Source organism: Furipterus horrens, unplaced genomic scaffold (assembly GCF_987537825.1).
Source record: "Furipterus horrens unplaced genomic scaffold, mFurHor1.1.pri manual_scaffold_6, whole genome shotgun sequence".
Lineage (NCBI taxonomy): Eukaryota > Metazoa > Chordata > Mammalia > Chiroptera > Furipteridae > Furipterus > Furipterus horrens.
Window position 1 is genome coordinate 73,694,459 of NW_028327176.1, and position 22,295 is coordinate 73,716,753.

At 42.7% G+C, this 22,295-nt stretch overlaps 1 protein-coding gene across 1 annotated transcript; it reads left to right on the forward strand.

The window, feature by feature from the left end:
• The first annotated feature begins 741 nt into the window (after positions 1-741).
• On the forward strand, positions 742-12,888 carry ZNF2 (zinc finger protein 2). The gene is made up of 5 exons (XM_090281776.1): positions 742-807; positions 5,780-5,851; positions 7,048-7,174; positions 9,107-9,211; positions 9,681-12,888. Exons 2-5 carry the CDS (start codon positions 5,819-5,821, stop codon positions 10,769-10,771), a joined length of 1,356 nt encoding a protein of 451 aa, XP_090137902.1. The 5' UTR covers positions 742-807; positions 5,780-5,818; the 3' UTR covers positions 10,772-12,888.
• Positions 12,889-22,295: the final 9,407 nt, after the last annotated feature.

Below are 22,295 nucleotides of genomic sequence, written 5' to 3' on the forward strand. Positions count from 1 at the left end.
AAAGTCCCGCTCCTTAGAGTGGGCTCCAGGCATCAATATGTTCCGTCTACAGCTCTTCAGGTGATTTCTGTGCAGCAGAGGTTGAGAATCCCTGCGGTGTCTCCAACCAGGGCCCTTACGGGCTGGTGTGCGCTCAAGCTGTTGGCCAGTCGGGCGGCTCTCTAGTTAAATACACATTTGTCCTCGGTTCATCTCTGGTGCAAAAATGTTCACATAGTCTGCCTCAGGCCCAGCACCGTCCTCAAAACAAAACCCTGCATCTCACTGGCCCAAATTTGAGAACCAAATTCCTGAACGTAGACAAAGTAAAGCAGAAACAAACCCCTTGGAGCGCCAAAAAACTGGATATCATTCTCCGACTTCCTTGGGCGGTAAAAACCAGAAGTAGGACCGGCCACAAGGATGGGAAAGACACATTTTCCACGAGACGACAGGCGATATGGGAAATCACACGTGGTCAGTACCTCCAGTGTGACCACATGCCTACGTATCCACAACAGTTCCCTCTCCCTATAGTGATTACAGTATAGCCACTTCCCACTCGCTTCAGCGTCCAGTTTCTTAAAGGCGTGAGCCAGCTCGGGTTTTTTGCGTCATATTTAGGCGCAAAGGCCGCTGAGACTTCTGGGAAATGCAGTCCGTGCGAAGGCCGAGCAATGATTGGGCGTGCAGGCGTCAGAGCCCTTTGCGCAGGCGCATTGCTGTCTCAACCTGAAGAGGCGCCGTCTTCCTGGATTCTGAGCACTGTGTATCGGAGGTGAGAGCTGTGTATTTGTGTCTTCGAGATGCGGAGTGAGCGCAGCGGCGGTGAGAAGGCGACCCCGAGCCCCTGGGGGGAGGTGTTATGGGAGTAGAACAGGGTACCACGGTAGAACCTTCTTCTGTGTGTGTGTGTGTGTGTGTGTGTGTGTGTGTGTGTGCGCGCGCGCGCGCGCGCGCGCGCGTTTGGCGACGTCCCTGCTTGGAGCGGTGCAGACGGAAAGTTGTAGCTCTCCGACCCCCGTGTGTGTTGGTAGAACTCGGTGACACGACCGAGTGTGTGTGTGTGTGCGTGTCCGTCCGGTGGGTGCGAGCAACAGCCACTGTACACTATATGTCACATTCCAACTTTCAGGTTGGAGGTTTGGAGCCTTTCTCTTGTCAACGAAAAGTTAAGGAGATCTTTCTGAGAGAAGATAGTTTTGTTCAGAAATGGTTTGCAGACCAGGGAGACAGAATCTCCGGGATAAAATGCTGGGGAGGTGGGGCAGAGTTTTTAAAGGCAAAAACCACAGGAAGCTGACCGTTAATGGGGTTGGCTGCACAGGGAAACAAAGCTATAAGTATACACTATACATTTTTTGATTGGTTAGAGCAAGCAGGCTTTTTAGTTTCTGTTAATTCATGGTCAGCAGGTCGAGTTAGGAGATGTGGCCAACGGTTGGAATCCTGAGACGTGAGCAGCAGAGGGTGTCACAAGGCTGGGACCATTGCCTCAGTTTCCCTTGGAGCTTATAAAACAAACTTGTAAAACAGGTAATGATTAAGCAGACAATACAGGGAGTGCAGTTTGTCATGTGGGCAGAGTCAGAGTTCAAACTTCAGAGCTGCTTAGTCTCCCAAGCAGAACCAGAGACCAAACTTCAAAAAGGTCCAGATAATTGGCCACAAATTTATATTAAAATACTCCTGTTCACCTGCCCCTTCTTCCTATTATGGGTGTTCAGTAAGTGTGGGTGGAATGGGTACTACATCGAGAGTGCCACCCAACTCCAGTCTCTCCCTCCTTCCCAGAAACTTCCTCAGATTGTTTAGCTCCCTATGTTGGGCCTCAACACAAGTGATCATGGGTGGGGTGGGTGTTTATGGGGGTGGTTGCATAGAGGATCAGGACAAGACACAAAGGCGAGGTGGATTGTATGGGTCTGATCTAGGGACTGGCAATAATAAAACTTTTGGGTGACAGTTGTTATAGAGGTCACATCTAGGACTAAATGAGGAAGGGACTAGTGGCTGGGAACTAGTTAGGAATGGTTGGTAGTGGCAGTCATCCTGAAGCAAGTTGTTATGGACCTCAATTATGATGTTGTCAGTGGTAGGGAAGGAAAGAAATGACATTGCAAAAGAAGAGTCAAAAGGACCTGGTCACTAACTAGATTTTGGAAGAAAGAGAGTGAGGTAAGAGTGAATTTTAGGCACCTGGGAGAATACTAGAGCATCTGATAGAAATTTAAAAACAGGATAGGAGTTGATATGGGCAGTTGAAGAGGGGAATATAGTTTTGAGGTGCTGGCAGAATGCTTAATTCAAAATTGCAAGATGAGTTTGGAAGAGGCATCAAGACTAGAGTGGGAACCATCTCTGTAGAGGTGGACATTGGAGTGCCAGGTGTGAATGGACTTTCTGAGAGATAGCAAGAGCACTGTACAAAGACTGAGCCTTGGGCAGCTTCTGTGTTCCTAGGGCACGATTGGGAAAGAGAGATGCAGTGTCAGTGGGAGGAAGAAAGTTAGGCTAGTACAGTATCAGAGTAGCTACAGCAACTTGAAGAAGCAGAGACTTGTTAAAACAGTCAAAAACTGCAAAGAAATAAAGATAAAGCAAAAAGCATTATTGGAATTAGAACTCAGAAAGGCATTGTTAATTTTCAAGCATGCAGATTCAAGTATATGAAGGGTGGCAAGAGCAGAATAGGAATAGGCGGTGATGATGTGGAGTGGATAGGTGTATATTACTCATCCAAGAAGTTTGGTCATGAAGGGAAAACCTAAATGAGAACTGTTTTGCTGGAGGGAGCCATGGGATTCAATGAAGATAGTTTCAGATACAGGAGGATTGTATCTGTTTGAACATATATATGGGAAGAAGGTACAGGAGGGACGGGAGGTGTTGGAAAAAGAAGCACCGGTTAATGCAGGGACCAGATTCCAAGTGGATACAATATTGAAAAAGAAAGAACACAGTTGTGGGACACTAAAGTAAACTTCTGAAGACACAGACATTTCTTACTACCTAGAGCATAATCACTGAATGCTAGGATGAATGGGTTTGTGTTTGGCAGTAGAAAGGAAAGGAGCTTTCATTTATTGAACAGACTGTAAGATAAATACTTTATATTAATTGTCTCACTATTTACAATTACTCCATGAAGTAAAAATTAAACAACTGGGAGTCAACTGTTAGCGTAAGTAATCAACTAATAATGCCAGGTCTGTGGACTGCTTTCTGCCTTATGGCCCTGCCTTCCTTGGAACCCACTGTTGGGAAGCCCAGTATGGTAAAAGACAGTGTTCTGCTAAAATTGAATGGTAGCCATGAAGGTTTGGAATAGCTATGGGGCTAGGACAGGAACAGTAGAAGTAAAAGCTTTTAGGCAAGGGCTCATTTGAAGATATAGAATAAGAATTTAAAGAGCATTTTCTCCAAAACACTGTGAGATCCAAGAATGGCACTGTGCTAAGTACTTATGAGGATAGTTTTATTCCATCCTCATAAGTCAGTAAGCTAGGTACTGTGTTACCGTTTAGTAAATTTAGGCTTTGTAGGATGCTTAGATAGAATTTATCTACCTAAGGTCTGTCTAACAGTTCTCTTTTTTTCTTTTTCCTTTTAATTGTACTTACTTATTATTAGAGGGAGGGGAAGGGAGGGAGAGAAACATCAGTGTGAGACAGAAATATCAATCGGTTGCCTGTTGTACATGTCCCAACCAGGACCAAACCTGCAACCCAGGCATGTGCCCTGACTTGGGGGCAAATCGGTGATCTTTTGGTTTGCGGGGACAACACCCAACCAACTGAGCCACACTGGTCAGGGTTGTCTAACACTTCAATCTTTGTGCTATAATTTATTTCCATGAAAATATAGCATAGTGGCTGGTCAGTAACAAATGCAAGTGCTCAAAAAAGAGGCTAGTTCTTAATATGATGTTCAATGGTGTTCCATTGTATAGATGGGCTGGATCATAAATTAATCAAATTTCCTAATTAGAAATTTATGATATTTCAAATTTTTTGTATTATTTTAAGGATTACATGAGATAATACATGCAGTACTTAGAAGGTTTCTACACATAGCACTCAACAGAGGTTAGTGGTTTTTTTTGTTTGTTTTTTTGGTTAGTGTTAATGATGATTAAGAAAGAGCTTTGCATATATTCTTATTTCCTTATGATAAACTAGGGGAGAATGGCTGGGTCAAAGAGTATGTATATTTCAGGGCCCTTGAAACAAAGCGCAGTGATCTCTCTAAAATCTGATGATGACACTTCCTTTTTCATCTGTGATCCCCTCCCAAGTATGGAAAAGGGAGGGTACAAAACTCTCCTGGATCTAGCTGGCTTCTGCCTACTTCTCCAACCTCATCCTTCCCCACAGCTCTGCTCGCAGCCTAGACATCTGCCGTTTTAAAGTAGTTATAGTTGTTAATCCTTTCCATGTAAAGATCTCCCTCCTTGTTTTCAAAAACTAGGTGTTTTTCCTGCCTACAATCTCCTCCCTCAAATCACAACTTATCTTAGATCCCATTCCTGCCCAGAAACCTGCCCTGTTCCTCCCTCACTCCCATCTGGGCTAGGCAAGCCTTTGATGTCTCTCATAGTTTGCTATGTATATCTCTTTACAGTACTTATCCATCATGCAGTGAAATATTATGGTTACTTGTTTGTCCCATGTGCTAGGCTACATAAAAGCTTTTAGAGGACAAGGAAAATTTCATATAGTTTTTGTGCTTGATATGGTGCTGAATACATGTTGGTTGGATAAATGGATGAATGAAAAACAAAGGTCAGCGAATATACAGTACTCCCTTGACGGCAGGAGAACAGTCAGTAAGCCATACCTCTTCTTCCTTCTTCCCAGGACCACACTCTCTCCCTGTCCCACCCATAAATCCTAGCAGTGCTTAATTTAACTGTTTTAATTAGACTCTTGATTTTAAGAAACTGAGACATACTTAGCTAACTCAAGTAAATAGAGTATAGTGATAAGGATTCACACAAAGCCTAAGAAAGAGGGTTGGAGTCTTATGGAAATCCAAGAATAAATAAAGCTGGTTTCTATGCAAATTGAAGCCTGTGGGTGGTACTAGGGAATGGAAGGACTTTGCTTCAGTGCTTTACCACCAATGGGACCAGGTTGCTCTAACCCTACCTCCCACATATTCATGGGTTCTGCTTCCTGGTAACTTTGGCTCCCCTAATCCTTGTGGCTACTTTATCCCTCAGCGTATCCTTTTAGCTCCTCACCCACTTGTTGCCCTGATGTTTCTTAGTTCACCTTCCTGAGGAAGGATGTTAATCTCTTCAAGTTAAATCACATTTCAGCCTGCTGTTCGGCCTGTGAATTACTGGCTGTTCCTTGAGCACAGGGTTATAGAATATCTTTGAAGAGGCTTTGGGTATTTACTTTATTTACTTGACATATTATCTACATAGTCATTTATATAAATAAGTTTCTTATGCTTTTTATCCAGTAACCATGAGGGCAGTACTGAATGAATTTATAATTATAGTATGAGCCTTAATCTGTTTTTGACTCCCAGGAACAAAACTTTGCCTCTAGGATCATGTTGAAACAAGTACCACATTGTGTCCTGAATAGTAATATCCATGCCTTTTGCTCTAGTGCTGGGTCAGGGTGGGCTTGCTTTACTTTCCTTCCCTTTGTGTAGGGTACTGAGCTGAGGATGGATCTATAACTCACTGGTATATGGAGAATTCTTGCTTCATGGGTCAGAAAAATACAAACAAGACCGGTCTTTCTCATACTTACCTTCTCATCCCATATTTTTATTTTATTAGGACTCTGCTCTTTTCTACACGGAGCGCACACAGGAGGGAATGGCTGCTGTGGCTCCAACTGCCAGGTGCCAGGTGATGTAGCCTTTTCTGTTTTTGAAATATTTTATTAGTCTCTACAACATAAACCCTTTTCTTTCTCTGTCCTGGAGCTTTTTTTATCAGACCCACCAGGTGCATGAAGGATTCCATAGGGAGTGCTTCCTTCCCATTTGACTTGTGGTGTCCTTCAGTCACCTTTTCTTGCCTTGAACGTGGGCTCACTAGCCTGTCATCAGGCACATATTCCCTGTGGCCTTCGCTCTGAGTGATTTTGCCTTAAAAATGCTTGTTTGATTGGAAAGTTTGGGGAATGGTAGGCTGGTTTAGTTCTGACTTCTCTTTGTGCATCTGTATATGGACTGAAAACAGGCCCCACATACTCCAGGGAATGCTGGGTTAGGCTGGGGAATGTGAGCACCTCAGTGAGGTCAAAGAGTCCCAAGGAGAGTTTGGTGAGCAGAGATATGTGCTTGCCCCATTTCCACACAAAGGTAGAGGGTCTTGAATTCCATGCTTTGGCTTAAAACTTGTGCAGACACACTGGAGATTCAGCTGAGGTTTTAGAATGGAGGCTAAAGATGCAATCTTACAAAATCACAAACATTTAGAGAAAATGAGAGGGATCCTAAAGACAATCTAATCAACATCATTGCTTTAAGGATTTGTTTAAAAAAAAAGACAATGGGTGGAATTTGAATAAGGTTGTAGATTAGATAATAGTAAAATGTCAATACTATTTTCTTGATTTTTATAATTATACTGTGATTATGTAGGAGAATATCCTTGTTTTTACAAAATATACACTAAAATGTTGATGAGTAAAAGGATATCATGTTTGCAAGTTACTTAAGAAGTTCAGGAAGAATACAGTATAGGAAAAGATAAATACATTCAGAGAGACAGGAAGATAAAGCAAATGTGGAAAATGTTAACATTTGAAGAAGCTAGGTGAAGGGTCCATGGGAATTCTTTATTTCTTTCTTGCAAGTTTTCTGTAAGTCTGAAAAAGGAGCCTTGATACTCAGAGGCTCAACTGTGACTATATAGTGGTGTGGGATTATGACCAAGGGGGATTATGCTACTTTTTCCAAATGGATCAAAGTCCTACTTTATCAGACCATTTTCCTTCCCCTCCCTCCACAGCCTCCAGGGCTCTCATCTTTGACAGCTTTGCCTAGTCCATGTAAAGAGAAGGGTTATGAGTAAGGGAGAATGTGATTCGTTTCCAGGAATCAGTGACATTCATGGATGTGGCCGTGATTTTCACAGACGAAGAGTGGAGGCATCTGATCCCTGTTGAGAGGAACCTCTACAAGGAGGTGATGCTGGAGAACTATGAGAGCATTGTCTCACTGGGTAAGAAGACCTCCCATAAGTAGCTGGACTCTGTACCATGTTAACGTGGGATTGAGGGGCTAATAAATTGATATCTCTTCTCCCACCTGAGTTCTGAACCACTGAAAGACAAGATGGAAGAGTAGAAGGATGTGGCCTAGGTGTACAGCAACAGTGGGCTTCCTAATCTTGAACCCCAGCATTGGACAGACTTGCTCCCTGAGCCATAAGCGCGGACCACCACAGGCTCCCTCGCTCAGCAGCCTGGCCCTGCAGCACAGATGACCTGGAGAAGCAGAGCAGATGTGTTTCTGCTGCAGGGAGCTGGCTCTCCAGAGGGGGTGAACAGAAGAGGCTGATTTATTTATGCCCAGTTCTTTCCCCAGTTCATCAGTCATGTAACTTAGCTCCATCCAGAGGACTAAGGGTGGTAGAGGGGCCATCTTTTTGAGGGAAAATTTCTCCTCAGAGAAGCAGAGAAGGAGGGGAGATGTGTTTTACTTTAAAAGAAGGTGGTGTGGGGGTGGGAATACAAGGTTGTGCCTCAAAGTAGGTCACCAGAAATGTTTTGGTTTTGAATACTTGTCTTAAGTGCAGTCTTAGATGCCCACAGAGGGCACTCTGTAATTAGAGACTTTCATGACAAAGGGAAAATTAAGAATTACTGCTGCTCTCAGTGTTCATGAGAAGTAAAGTTGAGCTCTTGTAGGTAATGAGAACCTCACAGGAGGTTCCAGTATAAGAGGCTCAGAGAGTGAGCAGATTGAGAACCAGGCTTTCAATAAGCATCAGGTGGCAGTAAAAGGAGTGACATTGCAGGTTTCATGCAAGGCAGGTCAAAAAAGCAAGTGTAACACCCCCTGGATTAGCTCAAACAGGCCAAATATGGAAAACAGAATAGTGTTCTTGGAGCACTAAGGGAGACTACTAAGCCTTTGTTACAGGCTTTGGTGGGATGAAATACTGGGAACATAGAATTCATCAGGTCAGAGACAGGAAGCCACAGGGAAGTGGTGGATGTGGCCGCTTTATCAGCAGAGAATCAGCATACAACTGAATAGAAGATCCTGGGGCCCAGTAAGAAAGTGTCTCTCTTTCCCAAGTCAGAGGTCCAGTGCAAGGGAAGTTTAGAATCTATATAACCAAAAACCAAAATGGGTAGGTTCACTTCTAGAAATTTGTCCCAAGGAAATAATAGGAGCAGCCCATGCTGTACATATTGTTCATCATATTGTTTTTTTATTACAGAAATACTGTCAGCAGGAAATTAGATTATTCCATACAATGTAGTATCTATCATGTAGTCACTAAAATGGTGAGAAAGATCTGTGTTAATAGAAATAAAATGATTTTAATTTATGTGAATAAAATCAAGTTTACAAATCAACATTTTATTACCGTTTTTAACAGTATATCTGTAGGTATCTTTCAGTATTGAAATGAATAGAAATAAAAGATGAATACAAAGTAGAAAAAGTGATTTTTCTTTTGACTTATACATACCTCTAATTTTCCTACAATGAACATGACCCCCTTGTTTAAATAAAAGCATAATACTAAAGGGTAAGCAAACAAGCAAAAATGCACTTTCATTGCATGTTTTTATGCAAGATGATGGTTTTTTCATTCTTCCCTGAGCCAAGGACTTTCTACCCATCCTACCAGTGCTAAAGCCAGGAGCATGCCATTTACCTCTGGAGGAAGAATAAACACATCCCCATTCAAGGGAATTTTATCAACTTCTTGACCAAGTGCTACTAGTTCCTTTTTAGAACCTCAGTGTTGACCTCCATCCAGATGTGTCTGCATCTTCTGAATTACTTTGTATTCCACATTCTTAGCATGCATGGTCTGTCTTTTCTATTTTCTCTGTGAAAGTCCTAGAGGCTGAAATTAAGCTTTGGAGTGCTTATGTATTTTCATCACATGCCTTGTTTCTTTCTCCATGAGCAGGACTTCCAGTTCCTCAACCCGATATGATTTTCCAGTTGAAGAGAGAGGATAAGCCTTGGATAGTTGATCTTCATGGATCTGATGAGAGGGAAGACATTTCTCTAGGTAACTGCACATGAGCAGGGTAGGGCAGTTTGTTTTGTGGTTATTTGGGAGTTGTGGGAGGGAGTATTGGCTATCACCTTTTTTCATATCTTCTGCTTTAATGCTATTTTCTATCACCCACTAGCTTTCATTTTTCTTATACCTACTCTTAGATCTGTTATGTTGCCTATTTACAGTTTGATACTCCTATTTCTCGCCATCCCTTCCACTTTGCATACTCTCCTAATTATCCTGACCATGTTTCCTACGGAAATTCTTTTCTCTTCTGAGATGTCCAACATCAGTTCTGTTCCCTGCCTTTTTCTTTATTCCCAAGTCTCAGTCTTTCCCTAAAGTGTATGGCTCTTTGTGGGAGCAAGCAATGCAGTGACTGTATTACTTGTCAGATTTATCATAGTATCTCTTCTTTCTGCTGTCATATTTTCTATCCCTGGAAAGAAACTGCATCTGTGTTTTCTGTCTATTCCAGACTGGGAGACTAAGCCTGAGATTCAAAGTGCTTCAGATGAAGAAAAATCAGAAAGAATGTCGAGGGGAAAGCTTGGAAGAAAAGGTCCTCTGTGTCCTAAATCTGAAGTTCAGGTACTGGAATGTGGGTTGGAAACAGAGAAGGAAAGCCCTGCAATGGAGACCTGTAAGAAATTCCTTTCCCCAGAGGAAAGCTTGCAACAAGGGTCAATTCCTCCCAAGAAAATTCTCACTAAAGACAGAGACCAGGAATGCAGCAGTTGTGGGAAGACCTTTTTTGACCACTCGTCCCTTATCCGCCATCAGAGGACTCACACAGGAGAGAAGCCCTATGACTGTCATGAGTGTGGGAAAGCCTTTTTCAACCGTTCATCTCTAACTGTACATCAGCGAATTCACACTGGAGAGAAGCCCTTTAAATGCTGTGAGTGTGGGAAAGCCTTCAGTCACAGGTGTAGTCTCAGCAGACATTTGATGTCTCACACTGGGGAGAGCCCCTACGAATGCAGCGCATGTGGGAAAGCCTTTTTCGACCGTTCATCCCTAACTGTTCATCAGCGAATTCACACTGGAGAGAAGCCCTTTAAGTGCAGCGAGTGTGGGAAAGCTTTCTTTGACCGTTCGTCCCTCACTCGACACCAGAGAATTCATACTGGAGAAAGTCCTTATGAATGTAGTCAGTGTGGGAAAGCCTTCAGTCAGAAAAGCATTCTTACTCGACACCAGCTAATTCACACTGGCAGGAAGCCTTATGAATGTAATGAGTGTGGAAAAGCCTTCTATGGTGTCTCGTCACTGAATAGACATCAAAAAGCTCATGCTGGAGAGCCTCGCTACCAGTGTGGTGAGTGTGGGAAAGCATTCTTTGACCGCTCATCCCTTACACAGCATCAGAAGATTCACACTGGAGACAAGCCCTATGAATGCAGTGAATGTGGGAAAGCCTTTAGCCAGAGAAGCCGGCTTACGCGACATCAGAGGGTTCATACAGGAGAGAAACCCTTTGAATGCAGCGTGTGTGGGAAAGTGTTCAGTTCTAAATCATCGGTTATTCAACATCAACGACGCTATGCCAAACAAGGAATAGACTGAGTTGTGTGAAAGCTTTGGTCAAAGGACCTCTGTGAAAACTTAAAATAGGTCATCTCCATTTGAAATCCATCAATTGATCATTCTACTTATTCTGGCTACTACTACCCTTTCCTGTCTCTGCTACCACAGTGTTTGAATAACTGGAAATTAAGGTGTGACTTTAAAGAGTCAATAAAGAGTCAACAATTTGCAGAAGTTTCTCAGACAAGAATAAGTGTTAGCAGGTGATCCTCGGACACACCTATTAACTGAGGCCCCTAGTATCACTGCACTTTAAGTAACTGGAGGCTACAATAGGAGGGCAAAGGCAAAATTACATCAGCAGGACTGTTGTTTCCCAGATAGTTCTTTTTATAACTGTTAGTTCCTCTCTTGGAGCTTTTGTGGGCACTTTTTTTGTGTCCCAGCTTTTAGATTTCTTTAAAAATGTTACTACTAATAGCTAGCACTTATTGAGCGTTTGTTATGGGGAAAGCACTCAACTAAGAGTTTTGCAAGATTATTTGGTCCTCTCAACAATCCTATTAAGTAGGTACTCTTACTACCTGCAATTTACAGGTGAGCAAACTAGAATTTAGAGAGGTTAAATAAGTTGCCCAAGGTGACAGCAAGTAAAAGGTGAAGCCAGGTCTTGAATATAGGTCTACCTTCAAAATCTATTCCCTTTACCATTCTGCTATAAAGTTTGTTTTATAATTTATGTGCATGTATTATCTACTTAACCCTTTGAGTGCCATGCGCAATTCAAAATTTGGATCAACATGAGAAAAAATTATATCAATACATAACCTGAGATACAAAAAAAACAAAACAAAATATGAATTATTCCATTTTTATTTACATTTATAGCCATTGAAATAAGAGTCACTGGGAGCGACACTGGGACTTTTAGGAAAATTTGTCAGCATCGTTCACAGTAACATTGGCCCTCAAAGGGTTAATTAGATTGTAAGCACTTGCATGCATGGCCTGTGTCTTTGTAACTCAGACAGTGCATTGCAAATAATAGGTGCCCGATAAATATTTATCTGAATTAATGACTTCTTTTTACCCAGTTCTGTTTAAAACATATCTTGGATTCACATCCTTGCTCTGAATTCTCAGTCTAGCCTATACCTTTATTATCAAAGGGTCCCATTATTGCAGTAGTCACTTTCTGATTCCAGTTCTTCCGTCTTTATCATTGAAGAGGGATATGCTAAGCTATGATGTCATAACAAGTAAACAAGAGATTCGCTTCTCACATAAAACCTGATGTGAGTCAGTCTTTCTACTCCATCCTCATCATTTAGAACATGTTGCTTCCAGAGTCATCATGGAAGAGAAAGCTGGAGGGTTTTGTGGGATATTTTTTAGGGTCATTAATTCTGTCCACATCTCATAAGCCAGAACCCAGAGGCTAGGAAAGTACACCCTGGCTAGTGTGGCTCAGTGGGTTGAGCGTCAGCCTGTCAACTGAGTCAGGGTCCATGCTCAAGTTGCAGGCCAGGTCCCCATTTGTTGGTGCATGAGGCAACCGATCAATGTTTCACTCATTGGTGTTTACTTCTCTTCCTCCCTCCACCTTGCTCTAAAAAATAAAATCTTTTTTAAACAGGCTAGGAAAGAAAACAAGCACCTCTGTATTTGATTAACATCAACAACTTCTGTTGGTTACATTTTGCCTATTTGCTTTTAAGCCATTCTTTCCAAATGACCCTCCTGCCCATCTTGGCCTTACTCAGGACCCAAAATTGTGCCTCAATTAGTGAGTGTCCCTGGATATAAAGGTTTATCTTGATGTGATCCCACATTGCCAAACTTTTAAGACTTGACTCCCCAAAAGTCTTATTCCCTGGGCCCACCCCAATTATTTTTTTTAACCAAAGGTCAGGCATCAGGCAACTTTGACTAGGCATCTGCTTAGGTGAAACCTGGAGAGGAGTTCTCCAATCTACTAACATCCCTGTGGATCATACCCCCCCGCCCTTTTCTTCGAGCAGATGAGTGGCAGGGAAGACTTCTTGTGTGGACTTTTGAAGCAACTTGAAGAAAAACAGTACAAAAATCTATTGGCGTGGATAATATCTGATATTATTTAATAATGTTAAGTAGAAAATAAAAGGGACTGTTGATAACCTTTCGGCTGATGACTGTCTCTGAGAGTTCTGAATCTTTTATTTACTGCCTTGTTAAATGTAAACTGAGGATCAAATATTTCCCTAATATTCTGGCAATGTCAGAAAGATAAAACTAGAAATCAGAATTCTAACATTTTTGAGTACAGAGGTAAACCAAACCAAGTGGGGACATAAATTTGGTAGTTCTTTGTTTCCTTTTTAAATGGTATTCTGCAGAGGACTTTTTAAAATGTGAATTACTGTTCCATCTCCTGCTGAAAGTTCTGAGGAAAGGGCCATTTTACCTTTTAACTGGTATCACAATAGGGCGTGCAGTAGTGGAGGCCTTAAATTTTGAGGTTTTAGCTTCACTTAATGGCCATTAGGATCCAATCCTGGAATCAGAAACCAACCATATTGAAAGTATGCCAGCATTCTTTAAAAAAAAAAAATTCTTTGTTTTTAAAGATTTTACTTATTTTTAGAGAGAGGGAAAGGGAGGGGAAAAAGGGAGAGAAACATCCATGTGCTAAAGAAACCGATCAGTTGCCTCTCACCCACCCCCAACTGAGGACCTGACCCATAACCCAGGTATGTGCCCTGATGGGGAAACAACCCAGCAGCAACCTTTCAGTTTGTGGGACAATGTTCAACCCACTGAGCCACACCAGTCAGGACAGACACATAGTTTTTTTTTTCCTTTTAATATTTTATTTACCTTTAGAGAGAGGGAAAGTAAGGGAAAAAGAAAGGGAAAGAAACATTGATGTGTGAGAGAAACAGATTGGTGCCTCTCACACACCTTCAATCAGGGACCCAGCCTGCAACCCAGACATATGCCCTGGCTGGGAACCAAACCAGTGACCCCTTGGTTCATAGGCTGGCACTCAGCCACACCAGCCAGGGCATAATTCTCTTTATCCTCACTCAAGGGCATGCTTATTGATTTAGAGAGAAAGAGCGGGAGGGAGAAAAACATTGATTGGTTGCCTCTTTTACGTGCCTCTACCAGGGACAGAACCCACAACGTAGGCATGGGGCCTGACCGGGAATCAGACTGGTGACCTTTCAGTTTATGGGACAAAGTCCAAACACCTGATTAACAGTGGCCGGGGTGAAATTAATTTTGAAGGAATGAAATCTCTCTGGTGCTTAAATAAGACCTATGTAAATTTTAAGAGAGAACTGAATTCTTATCACACAAGTTAAACACTCCACAAATCAACTCTTTGAAGGAAAGTCTTTGCGATACTAGATGACTTTGAAATGAAGAGAATATGGTAGAGAAAATCTGCACTGAATTAACAACTACATGTCTAGTCATGAGAACTTGAGTCCCAAATCAAATGCACTTTCTAGAACTAGAAACTTTGCCAGGAAAAGAAACATCAAGCTAATATTGATTTAGGACTGCAAACACCTTCACTGTTGGGTTATTAGCTCTTAGTCCACTCTACATGGAGCTTCATGTAGCCCGGATTTGGGTTGTACTTGTTCTTCAACTCCTGAAGATCCTTAAATTCCCTGACCTTTGACTCTTCTGACTTCTGGTGAACCAACCTGTCACCCAGCTGTTTTTGTTTCTAGACTGGTGGTTGTTTTTATCTTTGTTTTAAACTTATTGACTAAGATTCCTTAACCTGGCCCTGCTATTCTGTTGAAACCCTGGACAAGCTGCCTTCCCTTTCTCATCACTTATTCACTTGTAGCTTCTGAAAGTAAAAATATACCATAAAGTTCCAAGTCCAGTTGCAAAAGTCAGCTGTGGCCCTAGCAGCTGTAAGGTGGGGTGGGGGGAGGGGGGTGTCCAGGCTTAAGAAGTCAGCCAAAATGAACCAGGACATGGGCTATGTTTAATTTCAAAGAATGCCACCAAGTTGAAGTTAATTCCAGACATAGTTCATCTATGAGTGGTTATCCTTCAGTATAAAAGCAGAGGACATGAAAATGTAACTGAAATCCAGGCCACCAAGTCCTATTAGACATGATGTCCTTCTTGCCCTCAACAGCACATATCTGTGAAACCAGATGCAGACCCTTACCCACATTTACACTGTAGAGACAGATTGGCTTCTTCACACTTGCATCTCTGAGAATTCCTGCTTAGTAATGAGGCAGTTATTCCAGAGAGAGCAGAGAGAGGTTGGGTACCAAGATGAGAAGAATGGGATCCTCATATCCCATTCTTTTTAAAAAGCATATTGTTTGTTTGTTTATTTATTTATTGTGCCATACTGCCACTCCAGTTGATGAAAGATGGAGAATTAACATGGCAATCTTCCCTTTCATCTTGTTAATAAGCAGGAATTCGGGACTTTAGTACAAATGGAGTGATGGTGAAGTCCAGTAGCAGAGCCACGAAAATCGGTCCCCATAATGATTGAAGACCTGGTCCCTGCAGTAGTGCCCCGCTTGTTGAACATGCCAGAGGTACCATTTAAGGATGTAGATTTCTTTCCATCATACATGTTATTAAACCTGTGCAGTCTTCAGAAGGGGCAAATGACCAAATATCTTAGGATCAGCTGTTCAATGTATTGAGCCATTCTATAGAACCTCATGATAAAGTAACTTCCAATGGCTAAATTGTCTATAATGAGCATTAATGCTTACTATGGCAGAGACTTAGTTGCCTAACTTGTAGTTATTATTATTCTTGATAACATAGGGGAACAATTTTTAACATAATTCCTGTTCGGTTCAATTTTTCAGCTGTTTTAGACTTAAATAGACATGCTGATTTCAAAACTGCAGTTAATTTTCTTCTATCACATAGTTTTTTCTGTACATCTTATCTTAATGTGACCACTCTAGGCTGGATCGATCCTGGATCACAGGAAGCACTAGTGTTCTCCTATTGGCTAAGAGCAAACCTCCCTCAAGTGGGGAGGGGTGGGGGACAACCTTGGAGACCAGCTACAGGTTCATACTTATCTAGGCTATTCAGTTACAGATGAGACAGTGTGGTGAGAGGTTGTGTGCTGTTCTATATGGTGAATCGTATTCCGAAGTGTAGTCCAAGTTCTTGTCTGTATAAAAGGAGCTAGCAGGATTTTTTTTTAATTTACATATATACTTATTTCCTTTCCTTCAGATCATGTCTGCCTCTGCTATTTCTCATCATAAGTGCCTAAACAACCCTGATTTGTTTTGTTCTATCTGTGGCAGTTCCACCATTCCCAAAGGACAAACATCAGTGCATTTGTCAGGCAAGCCTATTTTGCATGCTTTAAAGTAAAACTTGGTGATTTAGGTAAGTCTTGGGCCCCTGACAAGGTGTGCAAGCAGAGTGCCAAGACTATGGATGTGGACGAAGGGAACACATGATAAATTGCCATTTGGTATACCTATGGTTTGACGAGAGCCCAGAGACTATTCAAGTGATGGTTACTTTTGTATAGTGAAAACATCAGGATATAACAAGGAAATAAGTGTAAAATAAAGTATCCTAGTCTACCATCAGCTGTACGCGCAGTGCCTCATTCAGCTGAAATCCCAGTGCCAGTTTTCATTGAAAACAGGAGTATGGTGAAGAACTAAGTGACAGCAATGATGAAGATTTCGAAATTGAAGATACTCAGTTTGTAAGGGATTTGATCAGTATGAGTTTAATGATTTGGCATGAAATTTGGGACTATCCAAAAAAGGCTTCAGAACTCCTAGCATCAAGACTGCATGAGAAAAACTTGCTTGAAAAAGGAGTGAAGGCATCCTACTTTTGATCAAGAGAAAGTGCATTTCTGCAGTGCTTTCAAAGTGACAGTGGTTTTGTGTATTGCCATAACATACATGGTTTACAGTAGTCCCTCTCTATATCATGGTTCACTTATCGCGGCCTCACTGTATCGCAGGATTTTTAAAAATATTATATTTATTTATTGCGGATTTTTCGCTATATTGCAGGATTTTGCAGTACTGTATATGTATGTTGTTAAAGTTACATAGGTTTAAAAGTGTAGAATATGTTTAAGAACAAAAGTAGTGTTTATAAAAGTGTGGAAAGGGTTAATAAGGGACTAGGAAAGGTTTATAAGTGCGTGGGAAGGGTTTATAAAGCCTTAGAAAATATATAAATACTAAAATAAATGTAAGGTTCTTTGTGGATTTTCACCTATCACAGGGGGGTCTAGAATGTAATTCCCATGATAAGTAGGGGAATACTGTAATGGAGGAACTGGGAATTCCAATCTATAATGCAACTGAATGGCTACTGATCATCAATAGCTCAAAGCGGAGCTTGAAGTGTATCTTCCTCCACAATGGCAATTTATTTGGTGCAGTCCCAATTAGCCATTCAGTTTGTTTTCATGAAGAATATGAAGACATAAAGAAGAGTCATTGATCTGTTGCAATATCACAAGCACACTTGGATCATCTATGTTGACCTTAAAATGATCTGCTTCCTTTTTGGTCAGCAACATGGATACACCAAGTATCCCTGTTTTCTGTGTATGTGGGACAGCAGAGCTTGTGAGAAGCATTGGGTGGAGTCAAATTGGCCTCCAAGATCTGACCTCAAACCTGGTGATCCAAACATTCTACATCAGCCACTTATTGACAGAAAGAACATTATATTCCCACCTCTGCACATAAAACTGGGTCTCATGAAGCAATTTGTGAAAGCTTTGCCAACTGAAGGAGACTGTTTCAAGTATCACATTTTGACATTACCTAGCCACTCGTTTGAAAAGATAAAATACCTTAATATGTATGTTTGGTGGCAGAACTTTACTACTAGTACACAATTTGACTTACAGTAACAACGTATAGCCTTTATATGAATAAAATAACTCTAAATAAACAGTTTATTCGGGTATTTTTTTCTTTATTTTCCTTTGTACATTTTGTATGATTTTTGGGACAAAGGGAGGGTATCCTGTACCTTAAAAAGTTGACGTGATAGAGAAAAACTGTGTCACTTTTGAATTCAGATGCCAAAAGTTAGTCAAAAAAGGTGTCAGATCTAACTCAATGAAAACTGTGTTCCCTAGTGTAATAGGAAATCTGAGTCCGTTCTGAGCACCAGAGTGCCCTATTTCTCAGCCTCTCTTGAAGTGAGGTTATCAGGCCAGTTAAATGCTGCTATATAAATTTCAGACCAATGATATTTTGATATACTTGGAACTTGGATAGGATTTCCAGAAAGGCACTTTAAAAGCCAGGACAGCTAAAAAACTCCCTTTTGCCCTTGTTCTTTGTTTCTTTCCACATGGAATGTGGATTTAATGGCTGTAGATATAAATTGGGAATTGACATTTGGATGGTACAGGTGTCCCCCACTATCCATTGAGCCCTGGGACATTCCAATGTTTTGTTGGTTCCCAAATGAACAGCTTCAGTATCACTTGGGAACCTCTTAGAAATGCAAATTCTCAGTCCCCTCCCTGCCCCCCACCCCACCCCAGACATCCTGATAAGGGTGTTTTCAGCATGGCGTACAGCAAAGTCTTCCAGGTGATTCTGATCATGCAACAAAGAGAACCCCTAGTTTAGAGGCTGGGAAGAGGAGGAACTAGTTAAGGAGACTGAGGAGTGACCAGTAGAGGAGGAAAACCAGAATGTTTCCTAGAAGGAGTAATCAATTTTATCAACTACTGTTGGTAGGTAAAGTGAGAGGACTGAAACTCACCATTGCTTTGGTAAAAGGGGATTTCTGTGATGGGGATGGTTAACCAAAGTTAGAAGGCTATTTCCTGGTGTTCCAGACATGTCAGCTGGTAGAGTCATACACACCAGTTTTTGAAATAAATTGCCCATTCCTGCTGATGGAAGGGTGGATTTACGTGTCCTCTCTCCTCCAGACCTAGTCAATTCAACCAAAAGTAGCCAATCTAGAAACCAGTTAGTAGGTTAAGTGTGGCTATCTGTGTAGCAGAAACACAATATAATAGAGGCTTACACAAAATACCAGTTCAGTTTATACCTCATGTTAAAGCCCAAGCTCTTCCAGGAAACTAAAGGGCTCACTTCCTTCAGTCTTGTTGGTTCACCACTCCTAGGGTGTTAACTTTGTCCACATGCTCCATGATGACTTGTCTGTGTTCCAGCCAGCATGTAGCTTTCCTGTTCATTTTAAGAATCACTTTCCTTTTATGCTCCTGTTAAGTGGCCGGGGTGATGAGAAATGTAATCTTTACTCTGGGAAGCCTGAGACCTAGCTAAACCTAGCTAAAAGTGGGGACTTTATTATAGAGAAAGAACAAACAGACACTGCGGCTTGTACTGAAACATGGACAGTCTGGCTGATTTGATTTTCTTCCTTAGGATTTGAACTGAGTGGAAAATTGATTACTTCAGAATGGGGAGATAAACGCATGCATGCACTGGCCTGAAGATACACCCACGCCTGGCCGGCGGCTCCTAGAGCTGGTGCGGAGTCTAGTCTGGAAGACTTGCAGATTCCAGTCCGCCTCAGGTGGGCGAACTATTTGGGACCTGGCTTTTTCTGGGTTGTGGTAATTTCCGGGGCTGCAATCCTACTTTTCCTTATCCCGGGGAAGCGCAGTAGAGGGGGCGCAATGCAGGAGCCTCCGCTCCGAGCAGAGGAGGGAATCCGGCGTGGGGGGCCCCCACCGCGGGGTCGCGTTGCAGGGAGTGAAGGTTCCATGAGAGGCGCGGTTTAGCGGCCGAGGGCATCTTTCGAGGCCAGAGCCCAGACACGGCCTCGAAGAAGAGGTGACCCTTCGAGTACCCACAAGGCGCTTTCCGAGCGGCAGAGGGCTCCCGGACGTTCGGTATCAGCGAAGGCGACAAAAGGAGTTACAGCCCTAACTGCGGAAGGTTGTCCGACAGGAGTGCCGCGGCAGCGTCTGGGAGGCAGCGGCCGCTTGACGCGCCAGGCCGCGCGGAACGTTCTGGGAGTTGTAGTTCCACCTTGTTTTCCGCCGGCGCGTCTTAGACCCCACAGCGCCTAGATTTCTCTGTCGCCGGCCCAGCTTCCTTCGTGTCCCGCGTGAGTTCCAACCTGGAGTCGAGAAGGGCTGAGTGCAGGTCCTTCTAAGCCTGAGTGGCTGGAACGAGAGCGGCAGGGAGGCCCCCGGGTGGGTGCCAGGCGATCTGGCGAGGGTCGCGCACGTCCCCGGGCCTCTGGGCGGACAGAGCAGTGGACCCCTGGTCCCGCGGCGGGGGTCTCCTTCACGGCCAGGGGAGGGAGTCGCCATTGAGTCCGGGGGCAGAGGTGAGACTTAGGATCCAAGCGGCGCGGATCCTGCCGGAAAGATGAAAAAAGAAAGGCTGCTCTCTGGCTGGGACCGGCTTAGGAATGGGAAGCATCCCTCTTCTTTGGGAAAGTACTTTCCTGGAGAGCCGCTACCTGCATTGCCTGCTGGCCTGTAGGATGATGCATGGCTCCCTTGCCCCCCAACTCAACAGAGCTGACAGTTTGACTTTTGACAATGAATTCCTCATGTCCTCATAGGAACCCTATAAAGTGGTAGAAAGGAGACTATTAGACCCATTTGGCAGATGGGAAAAGTTAGACTTTGAGAAGTCACAGTTTGTTTAGGATCCTGGGTGTTTCTAAGACCCATCTTTTCTGCGAAAGCCATTATTGTATATGAAAAACCAGTATTCAGAAAGAATTTAGTCTTTCTTCAGTGAGCCTGGAGTAGACAGGAATGAATCATTAAGTGAGGCACGGATTGACAAGATTCTTTGATTACTATTTTGACTATCACTCAGCAGATGACAGATAGAAATATGTATTTAATTTATGTGTCCAGATTCTCATACCGGAGTTCTATTTCAGTTTAAGGGCAGAGGAGGATAGAAGTAACCTGAGGCAGCCGTGGTCCTAGCTGTCTTGATTCAGGGATGTTTTGGGATTGTCCCTTGGTTTCCTGTGTTGATTCTTCTTAGGTGACAAGTATCTGTGTATGACTGTTTCTGCGAGTTCGCTGCTAGGCAAGAGTAATCATCGTGGCTTCTGTCTCCACTTCTAGGGTCGTTTTCTGAAGACTCAGATGTTACCCATGCTGAAAGCCCAGGAGAAAATGGTGTGACCACTTTGCTGCTGACCCCTGCATCCCAGGTGGGTCTAGATTACTTCTTTTTCTTTTTCTTCTGTTCTCAGAACATGGATATAGTTTCTTCCATTGTTATGGAATTGCTCAGCCCTGAGTCCTAGACCACTGTGTTCACCCTGATAAACTGGTGAATGATGAACTTCATGAGAAATGTTCCTCACTTGAGCAGAACTTTCCCTCCTGACATTCACTACTTCTTCCCTACCCACTCAGTGCTTGATGACCACTTAGTAGCTCTGCAGTACTGTAATTGACCTCATGGTGAGAGGCAAATAAAAGTCAGTAGCTCCTCTCTCATGAAGTTTTCTGGAGAGGTTATATGTAGATAAGTAAAATAGTTCAGCAAGAAAAAATTTTTTTAATGTATAAGTGACTGGTACAGACAAGTCATAATAGACCATGGAAGAGGTTTTTCATACTCTAGACTGTATTTGGTGGAGGAAGAGGGGTGGATATTAGGGCCCTGGCTAGTGTGGCTCAGTGGTTTGATTCCTGTTTAGGGCAGATGCCTGGGTTGCTGGCCAGGTCCCCAGTTGGGGCGTGTGAAAGGCAACTGACTGATGTTTCTCTCCCTCTCTTTCTCCCCGCTTTTCCCTCTCTCTTAAATAAAAATAAAATCTTTTTTAAAATACTGGGATAAAAGCTGCACTTTAAAAAACAAGAGAGAGTAGGGAGTTGGAGACTAGAATACAGGAATATTCCAGGAGACAGAACAGCTTTGGCAAAAACGAAAAGAAAAAGAAGTGTCCAAGTGGTGAGAGAGTTGGGAGTCTTCAAGGGGTATGTATGTCACTGTGGAGTGAGTTAGAGTGTGGTGAGGGAAGCTGAGAAATGTTGTAGCCACATAAACCACAGAAAAATCTACTCTGGGTCTTATTCCAAAGGCAAATGAGGCTCCCTTAAAGTTTTTAGAGGCCCAGCAAGATGAAACATGCTACAACTGATTGGAGAGAGAAGATGGGTCAGAATGTCCTAGAGTCTGACCTAGGCCACTGAGTGAATGGCAGACCCTGTGGTAAAGGCACTGGAACCACTTTTTAGCCTCAGCCCTGGTCTCATAGCACACGTGTGCTGATGATTCATGTAAAAACTGTGAGAAAAGTGCCAGTACTGGTTTTGATATGTGAATTTGTAGATCCCCTTCAGAAGGAAGCGGGGAGAGAAAGTCGTAGCATCTGCTGGACAGTGTCTGCTGTCTGCCCATGCCCCTAGCTCTAGCACATGCACACTGAGCAGTAGCTTCATAAATGAGTTTGATTGCTGAGGTTTTCTCAGGGAACTGAAGTCTGAAAGGAACTGCCAGTTCGTCTGTTATTGTGACCATTGTTTGTAAAGAAAGAAGACTATAAAGTACAGTTGCCCCTTGAACAACACAGTTTGAACTACACAGGACCACTTATA

Bases quoted from the DNA above. Each gene is read 5' to 3' on its own strand.
- ZNF2 (XM_090281776.1), top strand. From the start codon at position 5,819: ATGGCTGCTGTGGCTCCAACTGCCAGGTGCCAG. The intron at 5,852-7,047 runs GTGATGTAGCCT...ATTCGTTTCCAG, and splicing joins CTCCAACTGCCAGGTGCCAG to GAATCAGTGACATTCATGGA. The intron at 9,212-9,680 runs GTAACTGCACAT...TGTCTATTCCAG, and splicing joins GAGGGAAGACATTTCTCTAG to ACTGGGAGACTAAGCCTGAG.